The sequence below is a fragment of the Staurois parvus genome, unplaced genomic scaffold, assembly GCF_062004578.1.
Source record: "Staurois parvus isolate SC_StPar_1 unplaced genomic scaffold, SC_StPar_1.0 ptg001302l, whole genome shotgun sequence".
In the NCBI taxonomy this organism is placed as follows: Eukaryota; Metazoa; Chordata; class Amphibia; order Anura; family Ranidae; genus Staurois; species Staurois parvus.
In genome coordinates, this window is record NW_028319098.1 from 8,865,812 (window position 1) to 8,879,158 (window position 13,347).

Sequence of the window (13,347 nt, forward strand, 5' to 3'; positions counted from 1 at the left end):
TTATTAAAGCAAGTTATTTTACATATAATTGAGTGTAAATATTTAATAAACTGCAGGTATAAACAGAAATGTTCATTCTGCACTGGTGCAGGCATGTTATCTTCCCCTTGCCTCTTCGCCTTTCTCAAATTTTACGATTTTATTCACTTGGGCTATGCCCTAAAAGAGAGCTTGGTTTTTTCTTTTAAATTCCTCACCTTACTTTACTCCCTGGTAAATTCTTCAATGAGGAGGTCTCAGACTTTGAGGCTTCAGTATCCTACACATTTTGTAACGAGTCACAGGTTCTGTTGAAGTGCGTTGAAAGATCTTCTTGGTTAGTTAAGACAGATATACGTATTGTAAAAACATTCTTATACAGTATCTGTTCACCCACAAGGTTTTAATTCTCTGGTTTTCATGCTGATTGTCTGTTTTAATTCGATATATGTATTCCTACAGGTTTTTGCTTTTCTTACTTTGATTCTGAAGCCTTCACTTCTTTCCCTCAGTGGGTCTTATCATAATTCCCCCTTTCCTGTTGGTTTTACATATTTTTTTTTGTTCGTTGGTCCAGTGGATTTCTCCAATTTGGTTTGAAGTACTGTCTTGTTTTTTTTCAGCATCTGTGTATCATTTGACATTCCATTAGCCAAAAAAAAAATAAACATTTTCCTACACCATTGAATTAAATTCTTGGGATTGACTACTGATTCAGTTACCATGGACTTTAAGTTACCTTTAGCTAAGCTCAGAAAGGATAAGGTCTATGATTATCTATCTTTTTGTCCAAATGGAAAGTTACTCTTAAGGATGTCCAGTCCCCTTTGGGCCTGTTTGCCTTTACAGACAGAATTATTTCCATGCTAGAATATTTTCTTGCAGGTCTGCTTTGGCTAATAGAGCCTTACCTGTGCCACAAAGATGGTTTAAGAGTTTGGAACAAATTTTTGGTTGTTTTTAAAGGGTATACCATATGGCAGTAAGATCTTGTTGAAGTTTATTCACGGTTACATTGGGTTTGGTAGGGGACATTGGTGCACTTCTCAATGGCATCTCTAGAAATCTCAGTTCCAGAGATTTTGTGCATTTTGACTTATTTAGAGTGGTTCCCTGCCATTGTTGATCGTTAGAGTATTTGGAGACATTATAACAAAAGGTGTCATGTTCCCCATTAAGGTCCCAGTCACACCAAGCCAACTTTTCACTGGAATTCACACGATTTCAAAGTCGGATGTCATTCCAACTTGAGGTGTGACTTGCAAGACATATTATTATTATACAGTGTTTATATAGCGCCAAAAGGTTTGCTCAGCGCTGTACATTAAAGTGGGGGGAGAGTACACGAGACAATACAGTAACAATACACGAGGGGTTCGAGGGCCCTGCTCTTTCGAGCTTACAATCTAGGAACATCTGCCCAGATGTCTATGCAAGTTGCATCTGAAGTAATGCATGCACTACTTTAAAATTTGGTGCGGCTCCAACCAAGTCAAAATCGCACCGATATGACCGCTTTAATTTCGGGCAATAGGGTGCGACTTGCCATGCGATTTGCAACTTGCACGGTATAGTAAATCGCATCTGGTGTGATCGGGGTCTAATAGTCAATTGTCCAATTCAGAATTAGCTTGTTTGGTTTTCTGTTGCATTAAATTTAACTTTTTGCTCAAGGACAAGCATGTACCTAGTGGTACTAATGAAAATGCAGATTCCTTATCTCATTTACAGTTATCAAGGTTCCGGAGGGCAAATCTCGATGGCTTTTTCCTCTCGAGATTAGTTTAAGATTAGTTGCCATTAACTTGAAGAACGCCCAAGACTTGGGAATATCTTGATCAAAATGGTGTTCATTTTGTTTGAGTTAAAATTGATTTTAGTAAATGTTAATTTTTATAAGTCCCTGTCCTTCGTGTCTTTTTTACTGAAGCCCCTTTATGTCCTTTTTACTGAAGCCAAGCTTAAATCCATAAAATGTTAGCAGATGTCTCCTTTTTCCTAAATGGTATGGTCTACTAGCATTATGTTCCCTTTTTTCCCCAGATCTAAATTGCTGATATTAGACATCCCATTTTAACGGATCACTTATAAAAATTAATCACACACGGGTAACCACTACTCGCAGCCCCCCTTTTACCTCATGGATAGTTTAGAGCTCTCTACACTTCTGCACCAGCTTTCCTCTATAGGATGTACTGAGCCTCTACTCACATCCTCTGCCCCCCCCCCCACCCAGCCTTTACATGATGTTAGACATATGGAGGAATAAACAACTGTTCTTGCCCGTCTTGTGGATTTCCTACGCCTTATTATGGTTTTGGGTGCCTTCACCCTTGATGTGACCATTTGTCGTCTCCTCTAATCGAATATCATTAATATAATTAATAGTATGTGCGACATGAGATCTTTCTCTCTGTCTGTTTACCTTATCTCTCTATGTATGGTATTTGCTATTGGTTTTACATTGCGACTTTCATTATCACATTGTATCTCTTTGTACTTTTTGTATGCTCTGTGCTTTCCTAATAAACTTTATGTAAAAAAATAAAAAATTAATTTCTGTGTTAGAGTCAATTAGTTTATCTCCTTATGCTTATCAGCTTTTTTCAGTCTGTTTTTGTTTGACATTTTAAGTGCATTCAGGATTAGGGAGTTTATAGCACAAAAGAAATCTTTATTATTCTGAAACGTTTCCATAGGTGACACGTTATTCAGAATATTCATATGTAGGTCTAAAACTGATCAGTTGGATAGAGGTCATTGGATTACATTGCTTAAAGCACCTAACTCTGCTTTTGCCCTGTTTTGAGAGTCCTTGAGCATTTAATAGCCCCCCTGCATTAGGTAATTATGCTGATTTTGTCACCACTAACAAGATTTCAGTTTTTCACTGTCCTTTCTTCTTGCCTTAACCTGACCATACAGGGCTCAGTTTTTTTTTTTCATTCAGCCAGCGAGCTGAACAAAGAAAAACTGAACCAAATTTCCACATCAACATAATCGAGATGGATGTGGAAATCAATCATACCCACTGTCTCATTGTATTCTGACAGTGGTACTCCCCCACCGTCAGAATAAACTGATCAGAGCTGCAGCCGATTTTCCAACAAGCCCATTCAATAGAAGTTGATCATTAGATTGATTAAATTCAGCTAGCAACTGCTGAACTAGCCACATTTTGATCCATCAGTGGACAGTTTTAACAAAAAAAAAAAAAAAAAAAAAAAAAAAAAAACAGAAACAAAAACACTTATCTTATCTAGTTTTCACTTTTCTTCTCATTCTTTTCAAAAGCAGCTACAAAAACTGGCTTCTTTAGATTTTCCTTAGCTTAAAAGGGTTTTGCATTGGAACAGCAATACATATTGAGTTTACTGTATATTTGTCCTGATCTTATTAATAATTTTTCTTTACTAAGTTCAACCAAAAATGTATTAGGTGGATAGTTGTCCAGTCTTATTTTTGAGACTAGAACGGGAGAACCAACTGAGAATTATACTTGGATGGTAGTCAACTCTGAGATTTATGGCAGGGATTGAGAGAAAAATCTTCGGGACAAGCAGATTCTTCTGACAGGATGCACTCTGATCTCAATGGTTTTGCCCCTGGGCTTTATAGATCAGATATTGCCCAATCCTCCAGCACTGGTTTAGACAGTTTTAATATGGGCTTGCAGAATACTACAGATACTGTGTGTGGGGGCTCAATTGCTTGATTCCTCATTGGATGACGTCTCCCACCAACCAACCTATCCCTGGATGCACAATGTACTATGATTACTTGGAAATCATTTATGATTGGATGTGGGCCTTTAAGGCTAGGCCTATTAGTGCACTTTTGTACTATGCCATGACCAGATCCCTAGTGTCTAGCAGGAACCCCATGGGACACTACAATAGGTGCTTTGCTTCCCTCTCTGGCCGATTTCTATTGAAGATTCTTGCACAGAGTTGACCAGCAATAGCTCACTAACTCTTGTTTTTGGTGGGCTATTTGTTCTCACGCCCGCAGCCTATAAATAACTCTTCGTTCCCTCACGTCAGACTGTCTGGGAGAACCGGACCATGGCTCCCATCCTCCTTCCCCTTTTATGTTGTTCTAGTTTTGTCACAGTGTTTTTTAAAGGGGGGGTGGGGTTAGTAATCAGGTCTAGTCCTGAATGGATGATATGATTATCTGGAAATGATTTATGGTTGGGTCTGCACCTTTAACGCCAAGCCTATTATGTTACGAGGTTGTTTAAGGTTTCTTATACATTTTGAGATCGACCTTTAAAGTAGCATTAAATGCTGTACTTTTTTTTATTAATCCACTCTGTTCAAGAAGGGAAATATTCTGAAATATACTGTTTAAATTATTATTTTTTTCCCAACACTTACATTTTAAAACTTGATCACCGATGCCAGCTCCAGAGCCCTCTGCACTGCTACCCAAACTTCCAGATAGCAAAGTGCATGCACTGAGCAAGTCACAGGGTACTAGTCCCTTGGAGAGTGAAAGCTCAAGTTGCTGTCAATCAAGCTACTAGCAGTGTGATGAGAAGGGGAATGGCTTGCCACTGTAGGCTTCTGGTACTATCTGAATGTTTAAACGCATGCAGCATAAGGACACTCTGCTTCAGTCCCACCCAAGAGAATAAACTCAGAGGTGACCCCATGGGACCCTGCAAGGGGATGAAGCCATCTTAAAGTAGGAACTGGCAGAGAGTCCTGATTAAACCACTGGAGCTCTGGAAGAGTTTACCCCCTTCATGACCAGGCCATTTTTATACAGCACTTCACTACTTTTAACTGGTAATTGATCACTGTACGCAAACGCAATTTATATAATTTTTTCACACAAATAGAGCTTTCTTTTGGTGGTATCTGATCACCACTGGGTTTTTCATTTATTGCACTATACATGAAAAAAATACCAAACATTTTTGAAAAAAAAAAAATATATTTTTTAATTTCTGCTACAAAATAGATCCAATTATACAATTAAAAAAAATCTAAAATTTCTCTTAAAATGTTGACCAAAATGTATTCTGCTACACGTATTGATAAAAAAGTGCAATAAATATATATTAATTAATTTTCATAGAAAGTTTTTTTAGGAACGAAACCTTGCCCTGCCAGAGAACAGGACATGATGAAAATGTTTTGTTAAGAAAAGCAACAAAAAAACTGCTTGGAAACATTCCATTAAAGCAGTGGTTCTCAACCTTCCTAATGCCACGACCCTTTAATACAGTTCCTCATGTTGTGGTGACCCCCAACCATAAAATTATTTTCGTTGCTAATCTGATTGCCAATTGAATCTGATAGTTAAATTGAAGTGTGTATGACCAGTATTCCCCCCCTCCCCCCAGGGATATCAGCCCTCTCCCACACCAAGTCGTCTGTCCTGAGGCTCCTTGTATGACCCCGGAAAGTTTGGGATTGCTGGTCGCTGTGTACTTCCCTCTAGCGGGCCGTGTGCCCCGGTGCCAGCCCTCATACAAGTGCTGTGAGGAGAAAACTCCAAGGGAGGTGAGCGGCTGTAGGGCACACGCTCTGCGGGTAACCAGATCCTCCCTCCCCGGAGACAAAGGGGGGCCCGGCTCACATCTATCCAGCTGTTGTGAGCAGCTGCCCACCAGGGGAAACATGCAGCAGGTGCAAGGGCAGCCAATGGGTGGCAGTGGGGCACCTCTGACCCGCCCCTTTGCAGGGGAGGAGCCTCCAGCCTGGCCGGCCGCTCATAATGCACAGGGAAGAGGGAGCGGGCCAGTCAGTGTGCTGGTGTTAGTTCAGCGTGAGAGGCTCGCAGCAAGCCGGGAGTGAGGGACACCCTGCCGAGCCCCTCCGGCCGCCCTCACCACTACCTCATAGAGTCTATCTGCATGTGGGCAGACCCGCCTGGAGACGGATAGAGGAGCTGTGTCTCGGTTCCTAAGACCATCAGAAATATGTGTTTTCCGATAGTCGTAGGTGACCCCTGTGAAAGGGTCATTTGACCCCCAAAGGGTTCGCGACCCACAGGTTGAGAACCACTGCTCTAAAGGCAAGGAGAGCCCGATACAAATTATTCGTCCATTGTTGGTTCACTGGAAATCGCATGACCATTTCCTTGGGGCTATGTTCTGTGATATGTCGGTGACTGGGAGGAACACCCTAGGATAGCCAGAGGCTGACCTTTCTGCATACTGTCAGGGACCATCACGACGCATGGGTCTGCACATGCGTAGGTGTCTGTCAAGACATGCAGGCAGCAGGGCACTAGGACCCAGGCGCACCCGTCGCCTATGACGGTGCTGGGCAGGCACTAGGACCTAGGCTGCGCCTGTCAGGTGCAGGGCGGGCTACTTAAACCAGCTCTGCACAGACACAAGTTGCCGTATGGTCTGATCTGATTCCTGTGTTCCTGTATTCTGTTGCTCAAGATTCGTTGCTGACCTGCCTGGACCTGACCTCTGCTGACTTCTCCTGCTCTGACCCCTGGCTAAGTTTGACCTCTCTTTGGATATCCCTACCTGATCTGAACTACTGGTACGGACCCCGGCGAGTGACCTGACTATCCTTCTGCCTGCTGCCTTGTACTACGCTGACCTCTCTGTTACCGACCTGGCCCGTCTGACCACGCTCATCCGTCCATCCATCCGGCACGGATCCAGCCATCCCTGCTTCCGCCTTCTGCCTCTTCACGTCAGGCTCTCCACCTGCACAGACCCCCGGCGGATTCCTCTACCACAGACGGGTGTACTCAGGGGCCGCGACCTGGTTCCAGTCTGCTCCAAGTCCATCCCCACCATCAGGGGCCCTGGTGAACAAGCAGGCTGGGGCTTAGACTCCGCGCTCTGGGGAATCCTGTCCTGTGGGCTGCTAGAGGTACCGCCAGGCGGTTGCTAACACATGCACTATCATAATGCATTTTTGACCGCCTTATCCAGGGTCAAATAAGTTTGGTGAGTGAGCAATTCACTTATTCTTTCTGGCACGTGGTGAAAACACATGGACTCACAAGCTCACAGCACTGCATCCTAAAAAGACTGTCACATTTTTTTAATGCGGTATCATGTCTATTGTTATAGACATTTTTCGGGAGATTCGGAGCGGATTCAGATTAGGTAAGTATACAGATCTTTCCTTTACAGGGTAGACAGATGAGAAGCCTACCCCCTTTGAGCGTTTCTGCATCCAAGGCCCATACCAACAGGGCATAATTTCCTCCACGTATAAGCTGCTTTTAGATGCTGGCCCTCTATCGATATCCACCTTTATATGCGTAAATGGCCCAGATTCTTCCAATGCGATATTGCCTAAGATCAATGGAGCAGGATTTGGGAGGCTGCCTCAAGATCCTCTATATGTATAGTGTATAAAGAAAATACTTATAAAATCCTGATGTTTTGGTATAGGACTTCTGAGGTTCTCCATGCTCCTGCCGGCATTGTGGCAAGGAAGCGGCACTCTTTTCCACATTTTTTGGGCTTGCCAGTATATTGCACCCTTTTGGAGAGAGGGCCTTTCCCTACTATGGCTATTTTTGCGGGCTCCTATCCCATTTGAGCCCATTTACTTTTTTGTTGGGCCTACCTTTTTCAGGCCTCTCCAAATTCACAAGGAAACTTTCCTCTCATGTTTTAACGGCAGCCAGATTAGAAAAATGGAGTACCTCACTGCTTTACACGCTAATTCTGTTCCTGCATTTGAGGCAGTTTGGGACTCATGGGATACCTCTGACTCGTCTGCTCAAAATTGTCTGAAATTGATTGCCATTTCACTGTTCTGTTTTGATACTGTATGTACTTCTCATCGATGAGCCTGTTTTTCTGTTTTTTCTTCTACTGCTTTGTGCTTGCCTATGCAACCTGTTTGTTGTAAATGTCTGAAAATTAATAAAAAAATTTTGGCAGCCCATTGAAATGAATGGGCTGCCAAAACCAGAATGCATGGGACTACACAGGAACGCACACATTCCAGTGTGAACCAGCCCTAAAAGAAAAAACACAGCAAACAGGTAAATGCTGAGGCCTGCAGCACTACAGGCTTTGTTTAATAACTCTTTAAAGCAGTTCATACGCAGAACAAATTTATTTTCCCGCTACCACTCACTTCCCCCATCAACACGGGGGAATCAAAAGCCATTGTATTCTCCCAGCAGGGGAAGCCACTAGCAATAATCGCATGTAAAATCCGGTAGGCTGGTTGTACCCAAATTAATCGATCGATCAACTTGGTACATTCAGCATGCCCATACATGGTTAGAGACTCGGCCGGTTCAGCAAGGATTCTTACAGTCTTGTGGTTGGCCTATGTAAACACCATGGCCAGTTTAGCATTAAAACTGATCTGATCATACTATCCCATGAATGGTACCACAAAACACATACTGTATACCTGTGCAATGATGTACATTTAAACCATGTGTGTGCATATTGTGCTCAACCATGAGTTACTGTAACCGTAAGTGAGAAAGCACCTTTAAAAATGATATTTACTGATACAAAATGATCACTGATAAGGGGGTATCACCTATCCTTCTGTATGGGGCCCAGGCAGCTGGGTGAATTGGATGTGGGCAGGGAGGTTGATCGGCATGGCGGGTGGGCACAGTTACTGGAACTGATTCTCTGTATGGCGCTCTGCAGCAACTGAAAGCTGAATTCTACCTCCCACCACACAGATCACCATCCCTGTGCACCATACATCTTCCTCTGCTGCCCAGGCCCCCCGTGTGCGCCTCCTACACCCACAGTGCTGCTAGCTTCCTGTCTCTCTTCCCCACCAGCAGCTGCAAACACACAAAAGGATCCTTCAGGATGGAGAGTGGGGGGGGGGGGGGGAAGGGTCTGGTAAATATGTCACATTTGACAACTACTTCCTTTCCTTAATGAACACAATGAGTGATTGGTACAATCACTCACTGTGTTCATTCATAACTGAAGCCCTGTAAACTGTGTTTATTTGGGAGGGCCCTTTCAGGTTGGTTGTATGGGGCCCCGTGGTTTCTAACAGCAGCACTGAGAACTGGCATGCCTGTCCTCTGGGACCCCAAATGTCATTCTTGCTACTTCCAAAAGTGGTGCTGTCTACTGACGTTATATTAATCTTCAGTGTCCCAATCATACACTCTGAGCTGCTAGGTGGGTCCAAGAAACAGGTCATGCACTTTGAACTGTAATATAGGATCTTCATACATTTTCCAGCCAGTTACAGAAACTCATATACCCATTGTTATTGAAATCAGTACATAGCAAGGCATGCCACCCTGGGAGTATGTAGAGAAGAGCCTCCCAGTGAAGATCTAGGCACTGTACTCTCTATATATATATTTGTCAGTACAACATATTAAACAATGGAAGGTAGCTAAATCATATTTAATTTAAAAAGGACAATTCAAACAGTGCACAAGAGCATTGCTCTATCTCTCAGCCAATATGGCAAAGTGGGATGTCAGTCTCACAGTAAAGCTCCCATCAGCCCACACACTTCAGAGGCTGGAGACAAGTCTTTGTAAAGCCGAAACGCGTTGGTGTCTTGTTGCTCTACTGGATTTCCTGGATTTTAACTAATAAAGAATTGACCAATCACATCTGGTCTCTAGCCTTTGACATTTCTAGACAGTTCAAATAGCAGCGATTGTCAACCTTTGCAACCATTCATATTTCTGCAAACTCAAATCAATGGATGAACAAATCTGACTGGGTGTTAGGATTTACAATACACATGGATATCTGCTTATTAAAGTGGATCTAAACCCATTGATTTAACAGTTTCAAAAAACAGTGACATTCCCGGCATGCTGGGAATGCTAATGGTCACATTTAATTATGCTCTCAGCCAAACTGTCAAACGATTGGGATCATAACTGGTCACATGTGCAGCACCATGGCAGCTGCAGATCAAACAAAAGCCAAGATAGCAGCTACCTTGGCTGAAAGGGATAGTAGGGTTTACTTCAGCCTTAACAGATCCAAAGCACATCGTAAAGGAGAACTAAAAGCATTGATTAGTTACATTCAAGGCATGACATGTACTATAACTGTGACAGTTGCTTGTGCTATCAACCAAACTATCAAATGGCTGGTGTCATAACTGATCACATGTGCAGCACTATGGCAACTGCAGATCAAACAGAGACTAAGATGGCAGCTTCCTTGGTTGCAAAGGAGAAGAGGGTTTATTTCCGCTTTAAGCTGCCCAAACCCTATGCAAATTTTGTCCAGTTCCTGAGGAACCATCCAAAATTTGCTCAGTGGGTGGCCATGCCAGCCCTACTCTGTTAGGCAAAAGTCAATCGACTTTTGTTGAAGATGCCTGCTGGAGAAATTTTGTCTGAGTAGTGGCTGCATCCATTTAGGCTCCGTTCACACCTACACAGTTTGCCTTTTGTCAGTTTTGCAGTGCTTTTCGTAGTTCATTTTGCGTTTTTACCGCATTTTGTACAGCTTTTTTTTTTTGTTAAAGTAGATTTTTTTTTTTGCTAGGCAGAGTAAAAATGCAAAACGCGGCAAAAATGTACTACCATGCATTTCAGCAGCTTTTCCATTGAACTCTATTGTAGCAAAAACGCTGCTCTTTGCTCTACCTGATCCTTTCCAAAAACGCAGCAGCTCAAAAAAGCATCAATGTGAACATGTTCCAGAGGAAACCATGCTAAATTGACTGTAGTGCGTAAATACAAAAATCACAAAAAAAAAAAAAAACGCATTGGTGTGAACAGAGCCTTAGATGGGTACTTTGACAGCTGATGGACCTGGCTGTCAAAATACAATAGCAGGAGAGATGTTCATCTGCACTGTAGAGATGTAGGCTGAATGAAAAAAAGTATGATCAGTGTGTAAAGTACATGTGAATCCTCACCTCGTAAAACAACCCATTCAATTTATAATAGAATAGAAATGAAAGGCAAATCATATATATATATATATATATATATATATATATATATATATATATATATATATATATATATATATAAAGATTTATAAACACCTTTTTTTTAAAATAAGTGATCACATACCCTCTGTTCTCAACTGCGTTAAGAACTTAGAGAGCTAGGGGAAGAGAAACAGCAGGACACTGGTATTCCCAGTGAATGGCTATGTGGGGAAGGGAGGGCACGTCAGCACAAATATGTTACTTGGAGAAGAGTCCACTGAGTTCCCTCACAGCTAGAGAACTGACCACACTGTGCTCTCATGCCTAGTGTAGTCAGTTTTTAATAGGAAAGCAGAAGAACTGGAAGGAACACCAGGGATTTCACACAAAGAGAACAGGATACATTTTCATACAAGTACATGGTACAGCAGGAACATATGAATATGAAATGTTGGGTTTACATATTCTTTAACAGTAGATGACTGGGAACACCTCTTCAGATCTCTAAGAAAAGAAAAAAAAAATCTTACCATATACTCCATATTTGAGGCAGGTGGATACACTTCACCTCTCAATTTATTATGCAGATCCAGAATGAGCTTCATGTCACTCTCAGTGATGGCTCTTTTTCCTCTGTGTTTGGCGACCCACCACTCGCCATCCTCGTCCATGTACTTTTCCAAGAGGCCTTCTAATTGTGTGCCATTAGGAATGAGCATTGCAGCAACTGTTGGGGCTATGAATAGCAAGACAGTCACTTTGAGCCATGCTGGTGTTCTACCATTCATGATCAGAGAGGTCTGGGAGGCTGTGGGCTTCAACTCCAGGACAGAGCTGGCTCCTGATTGTGGACCCTGTGTGAAGAAGACAGTGGGTGCACGGACTACATCATATACAGCGAGTGCATGCACGCGTCATATACAGTGAGTGCACGCACACATCATGCACATACACATCATATACAGCGAGTGCACGTACACATCATATACAGCGAGTGCACGTACACATCATATACAGCGAGTGCACGTACACATCATATACAGCGAGTGCACGTACACGTCATATACAGCGAGTGCACATACACATCATGCACGCACACGTCATATACAGCGAGTGCACATACACATCATGCACGCACACGTCATATACAGCGAGTGCACATACACATCATGCACGCACACGTCATATACAGCGAGTGCACATACACATCATGCACGCACACGTCATATACAGCGAGTGCACGTACACATCATATACAGCGAGTGCACATACACATCATGCTCGCACATGTCATATACAGCGAGTGCACGCACACGTCATATACAGCGAGTGCACATACACATCATGCACGCACACGTCATATACAGCGAGTGCACGCACACGTCATATACAGCGAGTGCACGCACACGTCATATACAGCGAGTGCACGCACACGTCATATACAGCGAGTGCACGCACACGTCATATACAGCGAGTGCACGCACACGTCATATACAGCGAGTGCACGCACACGTCATATACAGCATATGGTATACAGCAGCCAGATCTCCATGTATGCAGCCACTAGGGTGCATTGTTCTGCTGATCCCCTCTGCAGACCTCTCACTGCTCAAGTGCCTCCACACTGGGAATCCAGCAGAAAGCAAGCATACAGAGAAGGAATGTCCCATGCCTCTGCACAGCCAGCACATACTGTATACTCTGCCCCATGCACTGTCACAGGACATGCCTACAGCTGTGTACACAGTAATCCATGACCTGTATAGAGGTGCACACAGGATCCAGCACACACGTCGCCCTCCCAGCCCCGAATACTCACTGCTGCCGGGTGTAGAGTGTCGGGAGCGGAGCTCGGGCAGCCTGTCACTCAGTGATCGCACCGGCTCACACAGCGCAGCTTTCAAAGCCCATCTCCGGCTGTGTGTGGGCGGAGCCGCTGGGATTGTAAAGTGCAGAGCCTGCGGGAGGGAGGGGTCCGCTCCGCTCCATTCACATCAACGGGAGAGAGAGACCCGGCTCAGGTGGGTGGCCGGCCGTGTACAGAGAGGATCCCTTTGTATGAAGATGTCTGATCTCCTCTGTACAGTTGTAGGCGAGACCAAGAGAACAAGCACATGTGGACCTTGCACAGATCGATTTTTTTTATCAATGCTGTATCTATCTAGCATCAGATCATATGTATTTATTAATATTATTAGACAGGATTTATATAGTGCAAACAGTTTGCTCAGCGCTTTACAATATAACGGGAGACAGTACAGCAACAATACAGTTCAATAGGGATAGGAGCAGGGGCGGACTGACAACTCATGGGGCCCCGGGCAATAGGGGATCATGGGGCCCCTGTGTCCTTGCCCAAACTCAAAAAAGCCTATGAAAAAGGTACCAGGGGCATCTCATGGGGCCCCCTACTGACCGCAGGCCCTCGGGCAGTGCCCGAGTTTCCAAATAGTTAGTCCGCCCCTGGATAGGAGCTTACAATCTAAGAGGGATTTATTGCAGGTACTTCTACAACGCTGTC

The 13,347-nt window shown here is 43.6% G+C and overlaps 1 protein-coding gene across 1 annotated transcript in view; it reads right to left on the minus strand.

Moving 5' to 3' along the window:
* Positions 1-12,775, minus strand: part of CRISPLD1 (cysteine rich secretory protein LCCL domain containing 1) — a 127,120-nt gene extending 114,345 nt beyond the window's left edge. The window contains exons 1-2 of the mRNA XM_089661022.1: positions 12,646-12,775; positions 11,357-11,680 (exon numbers count right to left, since the gene is read on the minus strand). Of these exons, the coding sequence (XP_089517148.1) occupies positions 11,357-11,614 (258 nt within the window). The 5' untranslated portion in view covers positions 11,615-11,680; positions 12,646-12,775. The remainder of the gene's footprint in view (positions 1-11,356; positions 11,681-12,645) is intronic.
* Positions 12,776-13,347: the final 572 nt, after the last annotated feature.